The sequence below is a fragment of the Anolis sagrei genome, chromosome Y, assembly GCF_037176765.1.
Source record: "Anolis sagrei isolate rAnoSag1 chromosome Y, rAnoSag1.mat, whole genome shotgun sequence".
NCBI lineage: Eukaryota > Metazoa > Chordata > Lepidosauria > Squamata > Dactyloidae > Anolis > Anolis sagrei.
This window is the reverse complement of record NC_090035.1, coordinates 30,809,416-30,823,589: the sequence shown is the minus strand read 5'-3', so window position 1 is coordinate 30,823,589 and position 14,174 is coordinate 30,809,416. Positions and strand designations below refer to the sequence as shown.

General features: G+C 44.3%; 1 protein-coding gene across 3 annotated transcripts in view; it reads right to left on the bottom strand.

The window, feature by feature from the left end:
* Positions 1–8,740, bottom strand: part of LOC137095190 (alpha-taxilin-like) — a 104,332-nt gene extending 95,592 nt beyond the window's left edge. For 2 of the 3 annotated variants that reach the window (XM_067461565.1, XM_067461567.1), the window contains exons 1-2: positions 8,465–8,740; positions 627–859 (exon numbers count right to left, since the gene is read on the bottom strand). In XM_067461565.1, the coding sequence (XP_067317666.1) occupies positions 627–825 (199 nt within the window). In that variant the 5' untranslated portion in view covers positions 826–859; positions 8,465–8,740. Of the gene's footprint in view, positions 1–626; positions 860–2,595; positions 2,645–8,464 lie in introns of all 3 variants that reach the window. The other variant, XM_067461566.1, reaches the window with a different exon arrangement.
* Positions 8,741–14,174: the final 5,434 nt, after the last annotated feature.

The following is a 14,174-nucleotide window of genomic DNA, read 5'->3' as shown; positions in this document are numbered from 1 at the left end:
GTAGGGGGTGAGACGATCCCTCAGATACATTGGCCCCAGACCATGCAAGGCCTTAAAGGTGAGTACCATCACTTTGAAAGTGATCCGGTGCTCAATTGGTAACCAATGCTGCTGTAGTAAGATTGGTGTTATGTGGCATCTCATCGGAATTCCCGCAAGAAGCCGAGCAGCTGCGTTTTGTACCAACTTGAGCTTCCGAATCACCGACAAAGGGAGGCCAATGTAGAGGGCGTTACAGTAGTCCAGTCTTGAGATGACCGTGGCCTGGATCACCATAGCTAGGTCGTCCCTGGACAGGTAGGGGGCCAGCCGTCTAGCCTGCCGCAGGTGAAAGAAGGCAGTTTTGCTCACGGCGGAGACCTGGGCCTCCATTGTCAGCAGAGGGTCCAAAAGGACTCCCAGACTCTTTACCAATGATGACGGGCGTAACGCCTCGCCATCCAGGGTGGGCAGATGGAGAAATAATGACATTTATAACCCAGGGACAAAAAACCTGTTACTCAATGTTATGATAATAACAAGGCATGAGCCAGGAGCAGTGTGATGCAACCCAGGCAGAGAAAAAGTTTGGAAGCCACTCTGGCAAAGTACAGCAGCCAATAATAATATATGGCAAAGGCACATACCCTCCTCCTTTTTGCTCTGTTTCTCACCAACCAGGTTCTCAAGGCTTCCATCCACTGGAGGCTTTGAAGGGGACAGGCCCTCGCTGCCTCCCACAGTCCCTTCTGTGAAGCCTCCGTCCTCCAGAGCTGGGCAGAGATTCCTTTGGGAAGGGCTGGCTGAGAAGAGGGCTGTCGGGCTGTCTCCCTCTTGGTTCTTCATGGCATTTGGCCTGCAAAGCCACTTTCAGCTGTTCCTAGGAAAAGGAAATCACGAGTCAGCCTGTCTTGGCTTTAAGAAAAGGAAAGAGGGTGATGGGTGTCACTCTGAATGGTCATCATCCGCAAGACACTCAGGGTGCGTTGGCACTAGAGAAATGATGCAGTTTTGACACCACTTGAACTGCCAGGAAAGCTGACAGCAATGGAATCCTAGGAGCAGAGAAGACTAAATACAGTCCATTCTTAGCAATGAATTTTAAACTCATGTCCTGCTTTAATGTATTTTAATCTTTGTTCTCTGTATTTTAATATATGTACATCATAGAAATACTTTTTCATATAATGTTTAAGGACTACTTTGTGCCCTGGCTCAAGCTGGGAGGAGAGGCAGGTAAGAAATATAATATTATGAATAAGAATAAAAATTATGGAGAAGGGAACATACATGAAGCCACAAGGAGAGGCGAGTAATACATGTATTATTATTATTATTATTATTATTATTTAGCCCCAGGTCCATCCCTGGCCATAAGCTAGGACCCTGTTCTGCACTTTATCCACTTCACTGGCCCTATGCTAATTCGCTGCACTAGCCCTTGCATTAGACCTTGCCAAGCCCTTTCATGGCCAACTAGGTATACTTTGTAATTCTGACCATTGATATTTTGAATCCCGTCTGAGGGAGTAAAAACATGAAATTGGTCTTTAAATGTTGTGATTGTTTTAATACGATTATGTTTTATAATGTTTCATTTTTTGTATGTTTTTTTCTGTCATTTAGCAATTGAATGTTTTGCCCTATGTTGGAAACTGCCCCGAGTCCTCTCAGGGAGATAGGGCGATATATAAATAAAAATTATTATTATTATTATTATTATTATTATGGGAGCCTACATGAATCCATAAGAAGAGGCCTCTAATAAATTTATTGCTGCTGTTGTTGTTATGATGATGACAAAGAAGAAAGTATGCATGAAGCCACAAAGAGGGGACAGTAATAAAGTTATTATTATCATTATCATCATCATCATCAGGAAGTGAGCCTACAAGGAGAGTTGTTGTTGTTATTAAGAAGGGTGAATGCATGAACCCACAAGGAGAATAAAATAATAAATTCATTTTTTGACGATGATGATAATGATGATGAAGAAGAAGTGTATATTATTAAACCTTGTGAAAGTGCTGCCTCCAGAAACCTATAACATTAAGCCATGGCAGATCAAACAGTGTAAAACTGCATTCATTACAGTGTTTTATATTAATATTTTTATCAGTTCAATATAAGTTTTTTGCTATTACACTACTTTTCATTGATAGAAAACCATAACACAACTATAATTAAGTGAGCACATTAGTTACTTCTTCTCAGCTTGGTTACAAGTTTGGTTCTTGTAGCCTTGAAGCCAGCTGTGGTCTGTTGGATTCGTACCAGAAGCCAATACAATAAATGAAATATAATCCCTGCTGATATATGTCGGCTGCAGTTCAACATCCTCTGAGTGTAGCATGTGTGTGTGTGTACACACACGTACATGCACATACACAGCAGCATTAAGTACATTATTCCCACACAAATGGCAACATTATGCAAGGTTCCATTGTACAAGACGAAACTGAAGGCATCATCACAATGCGTAATGAAGGACCGCAACACACAATGCTGCAGGATTATTATTCCAGAACTCAAGGAGGCTTATGCATGAAATATATATAAAAATATACCATTTAAGAGCGAAACCAGACTTTATTTTTGACCCAACGCCAGACTTACAGCCTTCTGTTCAAAATGATGGTTTGAATTTAAAAAGAGTGTTCACCTGCTGACAAAAGGAGAATAAGGAAAGGGTTATCATTCCTTCATGGCTACAGTTTGAGTATTTATTATTATCTGAAATGCTTGAGATCAGAAATACTCTGTATTTGGATTTTTGTCTGTTGGGGTTTTTTTTTAATTGCATATTCATAATGTGATGGGACAAGTTCTAAATGAATTTATGTTTCATATTCACGTCACACACAGAGCCCGGATATCATTTTAAACAGCGTATTTTAATAACTTTGTGCATTCATGTTGTATAAATATATGGAGGAGCCCCCGGTGGCGCAGTGGGTTAAAGCCTTGTGCCAGCAGGACTGAAGACCGACAGGTCGCAGATTCGAATCCGGGGAGATGCGGATGAGCTCCCTCTATCAGCTCCAGCTCCTCATGCGGGGACATGAGAGAAGCCTCCCACAAGGACGATAAAACATCAAAATCATCTGGGCGTCCCCTGGGCAACGTCCTTGCAGACAGCCAATTCTCTCACAACAGGATGCTCCTAACACGACTATATATATATATATATATATATATATATATAATACTGTGCAAAACACATTTATATTTATTTAGTATAGCTAAAATCTAACAAAGTTTAAAAGCAATTTAAAACAATTTAAAAACAACAGTATCAAACATTAAAAGCCTGTCGGAACAGGTATGTCTTACATGCCCTGCGGAAAGCTGGTAAGTCCCGCAGGACACAAACTTCAGGTGGCAGAGCATACCAGACTGATGGCGCCACTGCTGTGAAGGCTCTGCGTCTGGTTGCCGTTAGGTCTTGACACTGGAGACTTCCAATAGATCTTGGTCCTCAGAGCGGAGGGATCTCTGGGGTTGGTAGGGGGTGAGACGATCCCTCAGATACATTGGCCCCAGACCATGCAAGGCCTTAAAGGTGAGTACCATCACTTTGAAAGTGATCCGGTGCTCAATTGGTAACCAATGCAGCTGTAGTAAGATTGGTGTTATGTGGCATCTCATCGGAATTCCCGCAAGAAGCCGAGCAACTGCATTTTGTACCAACTTGAGCTTCCGGATCACCGACAGAGGGAGGCCAATGTAGAGGGCGTTACAGTAGTCCAGTCTTGAGATGACCGTGGCCTGGATCACCGTAGCTAGGTTGTCCCTGGACAGGAAGGGGGCCAGCCGTCTAGCCTGCCGCAGGTGAAAGAAGGCGGTTTTGCTCACGGCGGAGACCTGGGCCTCCATTGTCAGCAGAGGGTCCAAAAGGACTCCCAGACTCTTTACCAATGATGACGGGCGTAACGCCTCGCCATCCAGGGTGGGGAGATGGATGTCCCCACTGCCCGGTCCACCCAGCCATAGGATCTCTGTCTTTGCTGGATTCACCCTCAACCTGCTGGCATGCAGCCATCCAGTAACGGCCTCAAGGCACTGATGGAAACAATCGGGTACAGAGTCCGGTCGGCCTTCCATCTTCAGCACCAGCTGAGTGTCATCGGCATACTGATAACACTCAAGCCCAAAACCTCGAACCAGCTGAGCAAGTGGTTGCATATAGATGTTAAACAACAGAGGGGAGAGAATGGCCCCCTGAGGAACCCCACAAGATAGAGGGGACCTCTCAGAGACCAAGGTTTCCCTCTCCACTCGCTGTCCACGGTTGTGAAGAAAGGAGGACAGACAGTTTAAAGCTGTCCCCCTGATTCCAGCAACAGCAAGGCGGTGGGTCAAGAGATTGTGGTCGACTGTGTCAAATGCTGCTGTGAGATCCAATAGCACGAGCAGGGCTGACCCGCCCTGGTCAAGCTGGCATCGAAAGTGATCCGTGATGGAGACCAGCACAGTCTCTGTCCCGTGCCCCGCACGGAAGCCAGATTGGAAGGGATCTAGTCGGGCTGTGTTGTCTAGGAATTGCTGCAACTGCTCCGCTGCTGCCCTCTCAATCACCTTGCCCCGGAACGAGAGATTTGAAACTGGGCGGTAACTGGAGGGAACCGAGGGATCTAAATCTGGTTTCTTCAGCAAAGGAGAGACCACCGCCTCTTTTAAACCCTCTGGAAAGACTCCTTGCTCAAGGGAGCTGTTTATGATCTTCAACAGAGGGTCACGTAATCCCTCCAAGCAGGATTTCACCAACCAAGAGGGACACGGATCGAGGGAGCAAGTGGTCGGTCTAGCTGCAGCTATGAGCCTATCGACAGCCCCTGCATCCAGCGGGATGAACCGGTCGAGGATGGGCCCAGCAAGTGGCCACGGGGTCTCAAGTTCTCTCACTGTATCAATTGTGGCAGGGAGGTCCCAGTGAAGTAGCGAGATCTTGTCTGCAAAATAGCTCTGAAAAATCTCGGCTGGAGGGGCCTGATTACCACTTTTTGGGACGGTAGGAACCGTCGTTAGAGATCGAATTATTTTGAACAATTTTGCCGGGCATGAGCTAGCAGACATTATCAAAGAAGCATAATATACTCGCTTTGCCTCAGTAATAGCATGCTCATAGGATTCCCTGAATGCCTCATAAGCTGATCTCGATGCTCTGTCACGGAGTTCTCACCACACGCCCTCCAGCTGTCTCTTTTCCCGCTTCATCAGTCGAAGTTCCTCGGTAAACCAAGGAGACCAATTTCGGCGGGGTCTGAGAGGGCGTCTAGGGGCGATCTTGTCGAGTGCATTGGATAGCCTGATGTTCCATGTGTCCACCTGCACATCGATCGAGTCGCTGGCAGGCTCTAGATCCCTCAGAGCATTCCGGAACCTACTGGGTTCCATAAGTCTCCTTGGGCAAGCCCAAATTGGCTCGGCGCCCTGGCAGCATGGGTAGGCATGCTCCAACCGGACTCTCAGGCCGCAGTGATCCGACCATGGAACCTCTATTGTGGAGGCTTGGGTCACTTGAATTCCTGCGCTGAAAATCAAATCTAACGTGTGCCCCGCCCGATGCGTGGGCCCAGTAGTACAGAGGGAGAGTCCTAGTGTCTCCATGGTCCACAGCCGCTAATGAACAAGAGTCAGCATCAGCGTGGATATTGAAATCCCCCAAGACGATAAGTCTGGGGAACCTCAGGGACCACTCCGACACAGTCTCAAGCAGCTGGGATAGGCTGTCAGCTGGTGCGCTGGGCGCACGGTACACCAGCAGAAAGGCTATGCTCTCACAGGAATCCCACACCAGGCCAACACTTTCAATGCCAGAGATGCTCAGCACAGGAACTGCCCTAAGAGAAAAACTTTCTCGGGCGAGCATAGCCACCCCCCCCCCCCCGCCTCCCAGTCCGCATCTGGTGAGTGATTGCATAACCTGGAGATGCTATTTCCTGGAGTAGGATCTCATCCCCCTCTTGGATCCAAGTTTCTGTAATACACACTAGGTCAGCTCCCTGATCATTAAGAAAGTCCCTGATGGTAGCAGTTTTGTTCCTTATGGACCTAGCATTCACTAACACCAGAGTAGGAGGGGAGGAAACTGGTTGCCTGTCACAGATGTACCTGGGGATAGGCCGCAGGTTAGAGGGGGGCCGAGTCTCCCACCGACTCAACCTCCCTCTATTGAAGAAGGAATGAAGAAATAATGCTTTGGTCAGATGTTACATGTTGCATCAAAAAGTCAGCGGTTTGAATCCAGGAAGTGGGGTGAGCTCCTACTGTTAGCTCCAGCTTCTGCCAACCTAGCAGTTCGAAAACATGCAAATGTGAGGATATCAATAGGTACCGCTTTGGCCAGAAGGTAACGGACCTCCATGCAGTCATGCCGGCCACTTGACCTTGGAAGTGTCTACGGACAATGCCGGCTCTTCGGGTTAGAAATGGAGATGAGCACCAACCCTTAGAGTCAGACACGACTAGGCTTAATGTCAAGGGTAAACCTTTGCCTAATAATAATACTAATAGAAATAACATTTAAAAAATATTGCTATTGTCATTATTAGCATTGCTAAAAGCTGTCATTGTCAAGATTTATAGAAATATTTCAAAAATAATTCCCACAAAAATAATTCTCACAGCAACCCAGGATCCTTCCACACAGCCCTATATCCCAGAATATCAAGGCAGAAAATCCCACATTATCTGAGTGTGGACTCAGATAACCCAGTTCAAAGCAGATATTGTGGGATTTTCTGCCTTGATATTCTGGGACATAGGGCTGTATGGAAGGGCCCCCAGTGGCTCCAGCCATGAAAGAATTTGTCTGCTTGAGGCAAGTGTGAATGTTCTAATTGGCCAACTTAATTAGGATTTGATGCTTCTGGAACATGGTCATACAGCATGGAAAACTCAGAGCAACTCAGTAATTCCAGCCATGAAAGCCTTCGGCAACACAATAACAATACTTTTTTAAAAAATAGGATAAACAATAACAATTCTCAAATTGTATAATTATAGGAATATTTTAAACAATATAAATAACAATAACATTTTTGAAATAGTATAAAAATAACAATATTTTTAAAAACAGTATAAATCATAATAGGTTGGATGGTTGGTTTTCCCCTGACATTAAGTCCAGTCGTGTCTGACTCTGGGGTGTTGGTGCTCATCTCAATTTCTAAGCCGATGAGCCAGTGTTGTCCACAGACACCTCCAAGGTCATGTGGGCGCCATGACTGCGCCCTTACCTTCCCTCCAGAGCGGTACCTATTGATCTACATACATTTCCATGTTTCAAACTGCTAGGTTGGCAGAAGCTAGGCCTAACAGCGGGAGTTCACCCTGCTCCTCGGATTCGGACCTGTGACCTTTCGTTATGCAAGTTCAGCAGCTCAGCAGTTTAATCCACTGTTTGAACAATACTTTTTAACCTGTATAAAGAATAACAAGATTTTTAAAATAGCCTAAATAACAATAATTTTAAAATAGTATATATAATAACAATAAGATTTTAAAATATACTATAATAATTAATATTTTAAATAATTTAAATATTTCAAATAGTATAAATAACAAGATTTTTAAAAAAAGTCCAAATCACAATAATTTTAAAATAGTATATATAATACCGATAATATTTTAAAATATAGTATACTAATATTTTATATTTAAATTATTTCTTAAAATATTAATTATACTATATTTTAAAATATCAGTTATTATATATACTATTTTAAAATTATTGTTGTTTAGACTAATTTAAATATCTTGTTATTATTTATACTACTTGCAATATTTAAATTATTAACAAGATTTTTAAATAGCCCAAATAACCATAATTTGATAATAGTATACATAGTAACAATAATATTTTAAAATATAGTATAATTAATGTTTTAAAGAATAATTTAAATATTTCAAATAGTATAGATAATAACAAGATTTTAAAATTGTCTAACAATAATTTTAAAATAGTATACATAATATTTTAAAATATAGTATAATTAATATTTTAAAGAATAATTTAAATATTTCAAAGAATATAAATAATAACAAGATTTTTAAAAGTCTAAATAACAATAATTTTAAAATAGTATGCTTAATAACAATAATATTTTAAACTATAGTATAATTAATATTTTAAAGAATAATGTAAATATTTCAAATAGTATAAATAACAAGATTTTAATAATAGCCTAAATAACGATAATTTTAAAATAGTATGCATAATAACAATATTTTTAAAAATAGTATAATTAATATTTTAAAGAATAATTTAAATAACAATATTTTAAGAATTGTATGAATAATAATATTTTTTTAAAGGTATAGACGACAATATATTTTCAAATACCAGTTCCGCCTTAGTCGAGCACACCCTCAAAAAGTAACTATTTCCGCTCTTTTTTCCTCAGCGCGTTTGCGTCACGGACGCAAAAGGTGACGTCACCCCGGCCGCTCTGACGTCACGCACGCGAGCTGTGGCACTCACCGAACAGCGAGGCAATGCTTCACTCCGGCTGCCTTCGCTTCTTCCGCCGCCCGGCTCTGCTCGGCTCTGCTCTTCGCGGCGGCGTTAAGAGGAAGCGACTCCAACCCGGGCTTTGGGTACTGTGCATGCGCCGCCCGCCGCCGCTAGCCAATCAAGCAAGGCCGGAGAAAGGCATGCTGGGAAAGGGCAGAGACGGGGCGGGAAAAGAGTCGCGCGAGGAGGGAGAATAAAAAAAGCAGGGAATATAGGACTACACCTCCCGGCATCCACTTAGACACTGAATTTAAAGGGCCAGCGGAACATTTTTTTTTAAACCTTCAAAAACATGTAGGGAAAGCATCCTTAGAAGTGACTTTTTTTTGGTTTATAGTTCCAATGCTCTTTATAGGAAGTTCTCGAGATGGCAACCTAAAAAAGTAACTTTTTCAAGCGTGGAAAGACAAGCACACCAGGCACCCTATGAAGGCATTCATCATCATCATCATCATCACACATCATCATCATCATCACATCAACATCATCACTCTTATATCTTAGCAGACTGAAAGCCAAAACCAAGGTTACAACATCTGTTATAGAGCTCCAGTATGCTGTTTACGTCATCTGTGCACGGGCATTTATCATCATAATCACTCTTATCACTCAGCAGACTGAAAGCCAAAACCAAGGTTACAACAACATGTTATAGAACTCCAGTATGCTGATGACAATGTCATCTGTGCGCATTCAGAAGAAGACCTAAAAGCCGCTCTAAACACCTTCGCAGAAGCATACAATAAGCTCGGCCTGTCATTGAACATCGAGAAAATAGAGGACAACATTTCCCGGCATCCGCTTGGACACTGAATTTAAAGGGCCAGCGGAACATTTTTTAAAAACCTTCAAAAACCTGCTCTTCCAGCAGTCACCAGTCAATCCCTCTCCAATGCCAGAAATACAGCTTGATGGTGTAACATTAGAAAATGTTGATCATTGTTGATCCCTTGGCAGCCACCTCTCCACCAAAGTCAACATTGACACTGAAATACATCACCACCTGAGCTCTGTAAGTGCAGCATTCTTCCAAATGAAGCACAGAGTTTTTGAGGACCGGGACATCTGTGGGGATACCAAGATGCTTGTCCTCCCAACCCTGCAATATGCATGCAAAATGTGGATTATCTGCAGACGTCACATGCAACTCTATTAGTGTTGCCTCTGGAAAATACTGCAAGTCTCTTGGGAAGACAAGCGGACAAATGTCAGCGTGCTGGAAGACGCAAAGACCACCAGCATTGAAGTGATGGTCCTCCACCATCAACTCCGCTGGACCGGCCATGTTTTCCAAATGCCCAACCACCGTCTCCCAAAGCACTTGCTCTACTCAGAACTCAAAAATGGAAAACAAAATGTTGGAGGACAGGAAAAGAGATTTAAAGATGGGCTCAAAGCCAATCTTAAAAACTCTGGCATAGACACTGAAAATCGGGAAGCCCTGGCCCTTAAGCATTCCAGCTGGAGGTCAGCTGTGACCAGCAGTGCTATAGAATTTGAAGAGGTACGAATGGAGGACAAAAGAGAGACGTGCCAAGAGGAAGGCGCGTCAAGCCAACCCTGACCGAGACCGCCTTCCACCTGGAAACCAATGCCCTCACTGCGGGAGAAGATGCAGATCAAGAATAGGGCTCCACAGTCACCTACGGACCCACCAGTACACTGATCTTGGAAGACTATCCTCCTTGGACAACAAGGGATCACCTAAGTAAGTAAGTGTCATCATCACTGGTGATTTAAGTGTAGGGTCTTGGCAGTGGTTCTAGGAACCTATTCTTGATCTGTAGGTTCTTCCATAGTGAAGGCATCGGTTTCCAGATGAAAGACGGTCTCGATCAGGGTCGGCTTGACATGCCTTCTTCTTGACATGTTCCTCCCTTTCGCCCAACATTCGAATTCCACAGCACTGCTGGTCACAGCGAACCTCGTTTCAAGGCTCAAGGGCTAGAGCTTCCCAGTGTTTTAAAGTTGACTTCTAGCCCATCTTTCCTGTCCACCAACATTCTGTTTTCCGTTCTTCATTTGGGAGTATAGTAACTGCTTTGGGAGATGGTGATTAGGCAAACACTGTGGCCAGTCCAGCGGAGTTGATGCCATAGGAGCATTGCTGATGTTCTTTGTCTCTTCCGGGGGACATGAGAGAAGCCTCTTCGCAGGATTGCAAGACATCCGGGCGGCCCTTGGGCAACGTCTTCATAAACGGCTGATTCTCTCGCCACAGAAGCAACCAGCATGCAAGCAAGCAAGCAAAACAACCAACGGACTTTTTCAGGACCAACCATGACAATAATCTCAATCAACATTGAAGGCATGTCAGCTGCCAAAGAACAACTGCTCTATGAACTGTGCCGAGATAAGAAATGCGATGTGCTGTGTGTCCAAGAAACACACAGGGATGAACAACAGAAACGACCCAAAGTTCCAGGAATGGTCTTAGTAGCAGAAAGACCACATGCACAGTATGGAAGCACCGTCTTTGTCAAACCAAGCCTCCAAGTCAGCAGTGCCCACAACACTGAAGAAAACAATATAGAGCTTATAACAGTAGAGCTTAATAACATCACCATCACCTCTGTGTACAAGCCCCCAAATGAAAAGTTCTGCTTCTCCTCCCCCGAGAACTTTGATAGGCATCAAAGGGCGGTAGTAATTGGTGACTTCAACAGCCATAGCCATGTATGGGGCTATGCCCAAGAGGATAAAAATGGAGAGGCTGTCCTCTCCTGGTCTAAACTGCACAAACTATCACTCATCCATGATAGCAAGCTCCCACCATTCTACAACAGCGGGAGATGGCACTGAGGTTATAACCCAGGCCTCTTATTTGTGAGCGACAGCATCATATAGCAATGCACTAAATCAGTGGGACCACCAATCCCAAACACTCAGCACCGACCAATAGTATGCCAACTGTTCCCAACTATAAGGCCCCAGGAAATTCGATTTAAACGAAGATTTAACTTCAGAAAGGCAGATTGGACTAAATTCTCAGACATGTTAGGTGACATGATCGGCCGCGCCAATCCCCGAGGAATACGAGCATTTTATTGAAATCATGAAAACCTGCTCACGGGCCTCGATACCGAGAGGCTGCAGAACCAACTACCTTCAGGGCATTACTCCTGAAACAGTTGCCTTGTTGGAAAACTATTACAGGCTCCACAACAAAGACCCATTTAGTGAGCAAACCCTTCAGGCAGCACAGAGCATTGTGTCCTCCATCTCTGAAGCCAAGAAAGAACAGTGGATAAAGCTGATAGCAGAAATCGACATGGGCAGGAGCAGCCAGAAGGTGTGGAGGCTGCTAAGACGGTTGAGCAATGACCCCTCACAAACTAATACCCATGCCAACATAAAGGCAGATCAGATAGCACACCAACTCTTGAAGAATGGGAAACCCAACTTTGCCACCAAAGTAGGAAAGAAACCAATAGCCAGATAACCAGAGATTGAGAACAACAACCTTCATGAACCCTTTACATCTACTGAATTAAAACATGGCTCTCAATAAATGTAAAAATGGCAAAGCAGCTGGTCTGGATGACCTACGGATGGAACAAATCGCGAACTTTGGTCCAAAATCAAGGCGCTGGCTGCTGGAGCTGATGAACAACAGCACTGCATCCTGTCAGATTCCCAAAATCTGGAGGAAAGCAAGAGTCATTGCCATCTTGAAGCCAGGCAAAGACCGTAATGACCCAAAAAGCTACAGACCAATCTCCCTGTTGTGCCACCTCTACAAAGTTCTGGAGAGACTTATTTTGCATAGAATTACGGAAAAAATAGACCCTTGTCTGATTCCACAGCAAGTTGGCTTCAGGAAAGGCAAAAGCTGAACATCGCAAGTGTTGAACCTGACTCAGCACATAGAAGATGGCTTTGAAAGGCAGCAGATCACAGGAGCTGTCTTCATAGACCTGTCAGCGGCTTATGATACTGTGAACCACCGCCTCCTCCTGAGAAAAATGTATATCACAAAAGACTACCACCTCACCCGCCTCATAGGAAATCTGCTACAAAACAGGAGCTTTTTTGTTGAGTTCCAGGGCCAGAGAAGCAGATGGCGGAAACAGAAGAACGGCCTGCCTCAGGGGAGCGTGCTTGCTCCATCCATGTTCAACATCTACACAAATGACCAGCCACTGCCAGAAGGGACAGAGAGTTTCATCTATGCTGATGATCGTGCCATTACTGCTCAAGCAGGGAGCTTGGAGATGGTAGAACAGAAGCTTTCCGAAGCTCTAGGTGCTCTTACTGCCTATTACAGGGAAAACCAACTGTTCCCCAACCCATCTAAAACACAGACATGTGCCTTTCACCTTAAGAACAGATAAGCATCCCAAGTTCTGAGGATGACCTGGGAAGGAAGAAATCCCACTGGAGCATTGCAGCATACCCAAATACTTGGGAGTCACTCTGGACCATGCTCTTACATACAAGAAGCACTGCCTGAAAATCAAGCAAAAAGTGGGTGCTAGAAACAATATCATATGAAAGCTGACTGGCACAACCTGGGTATCGCAACCAGACACAGTGAAGACATCTGCCCTTGCGCTGTGCTACTCTGCTGCTGAGTATGCATGCCCAGTGTGGAACACATCTCACCACACTAAAACAGTGGATGTGGCTCTTAATGAGACATGCTGCATTATCACAGGGTGTCTGCACCCTACACCACTGGAGAAATTACACTGTTTAGCCGGTATTGCACCACCTGACATCCGCCGGGAAGTAGTAGCCAGTAGTGAAAGGACCAAGGCAGAGACATCTCCAGCTCATCCCCTGTTTGGGTATCAGCTAGCACGTCAATGACTTAAATCTAGAAATAGTTTTCTAAGATCTACAGAAACACTTGCTGGAACACCCCAACAAGCCAGAGTCCAAAAGTAGCAGGCTCAAACCAAGAACCTCAACCAATGGCTGATGCCAAATGAGAGACTCCCCCCCCCCCCCCCCCGGCATACAGAGGACTGGGCAACTTGGAAGGCGCTGAACAGACTGCGCTCTGGCACCACAAGATGCAGAGCCAACCTTCAGAAATGGGGCTACAAAGTGGAATCCTCGACATGCAGGTGTGGAGAACAGCAAACCTCTGACCACCTGCTGCAATGCAACCTGAGCCCTGACACATGCACAATGGAGGACCTTCTTGCAGCAACACCAGAAGCACTCCAAGTGGCCAGATACTGGTCAAAGGACATTTAATCAACTACCAAACTCACAAATTTTGTATTTTGTCTGTTTGCTTTGTTCTGTTAGAAATGTAATATAATTGACTGGTTGCCCTGACACAACAAATAAATAAATAAATAAATAAATAAATAAATAAATAAATTTTGCCTCTTCCAGCTTACTTTTTACTTAGGCGATCCCTCGTAGCCCAAGGATGAAGTTCAGTGTCTTGGTGGTGAGTGAAAAATAGGGCTTCATAGGTGGCTGTGGAGCCCTATTTTTGATCCGCATAGACTCCCACAGTTAGAACATTGGTTTCCAGATGGAAGGTGGTCCTGGTCCGGGTTGGCTTGACACACCTTTCTCTTGGCATGTTTCTCCCTTTTGCCCTCCATTCATGCCTCTTTGAATTTCACAGCACTGCTAGTCATAGCTGACCTTCAGTTGCAACACTAAAGGGCCAAGGCTTCCCCGTTCTCAGTGACTATGCCACAGGCTTTAAGGT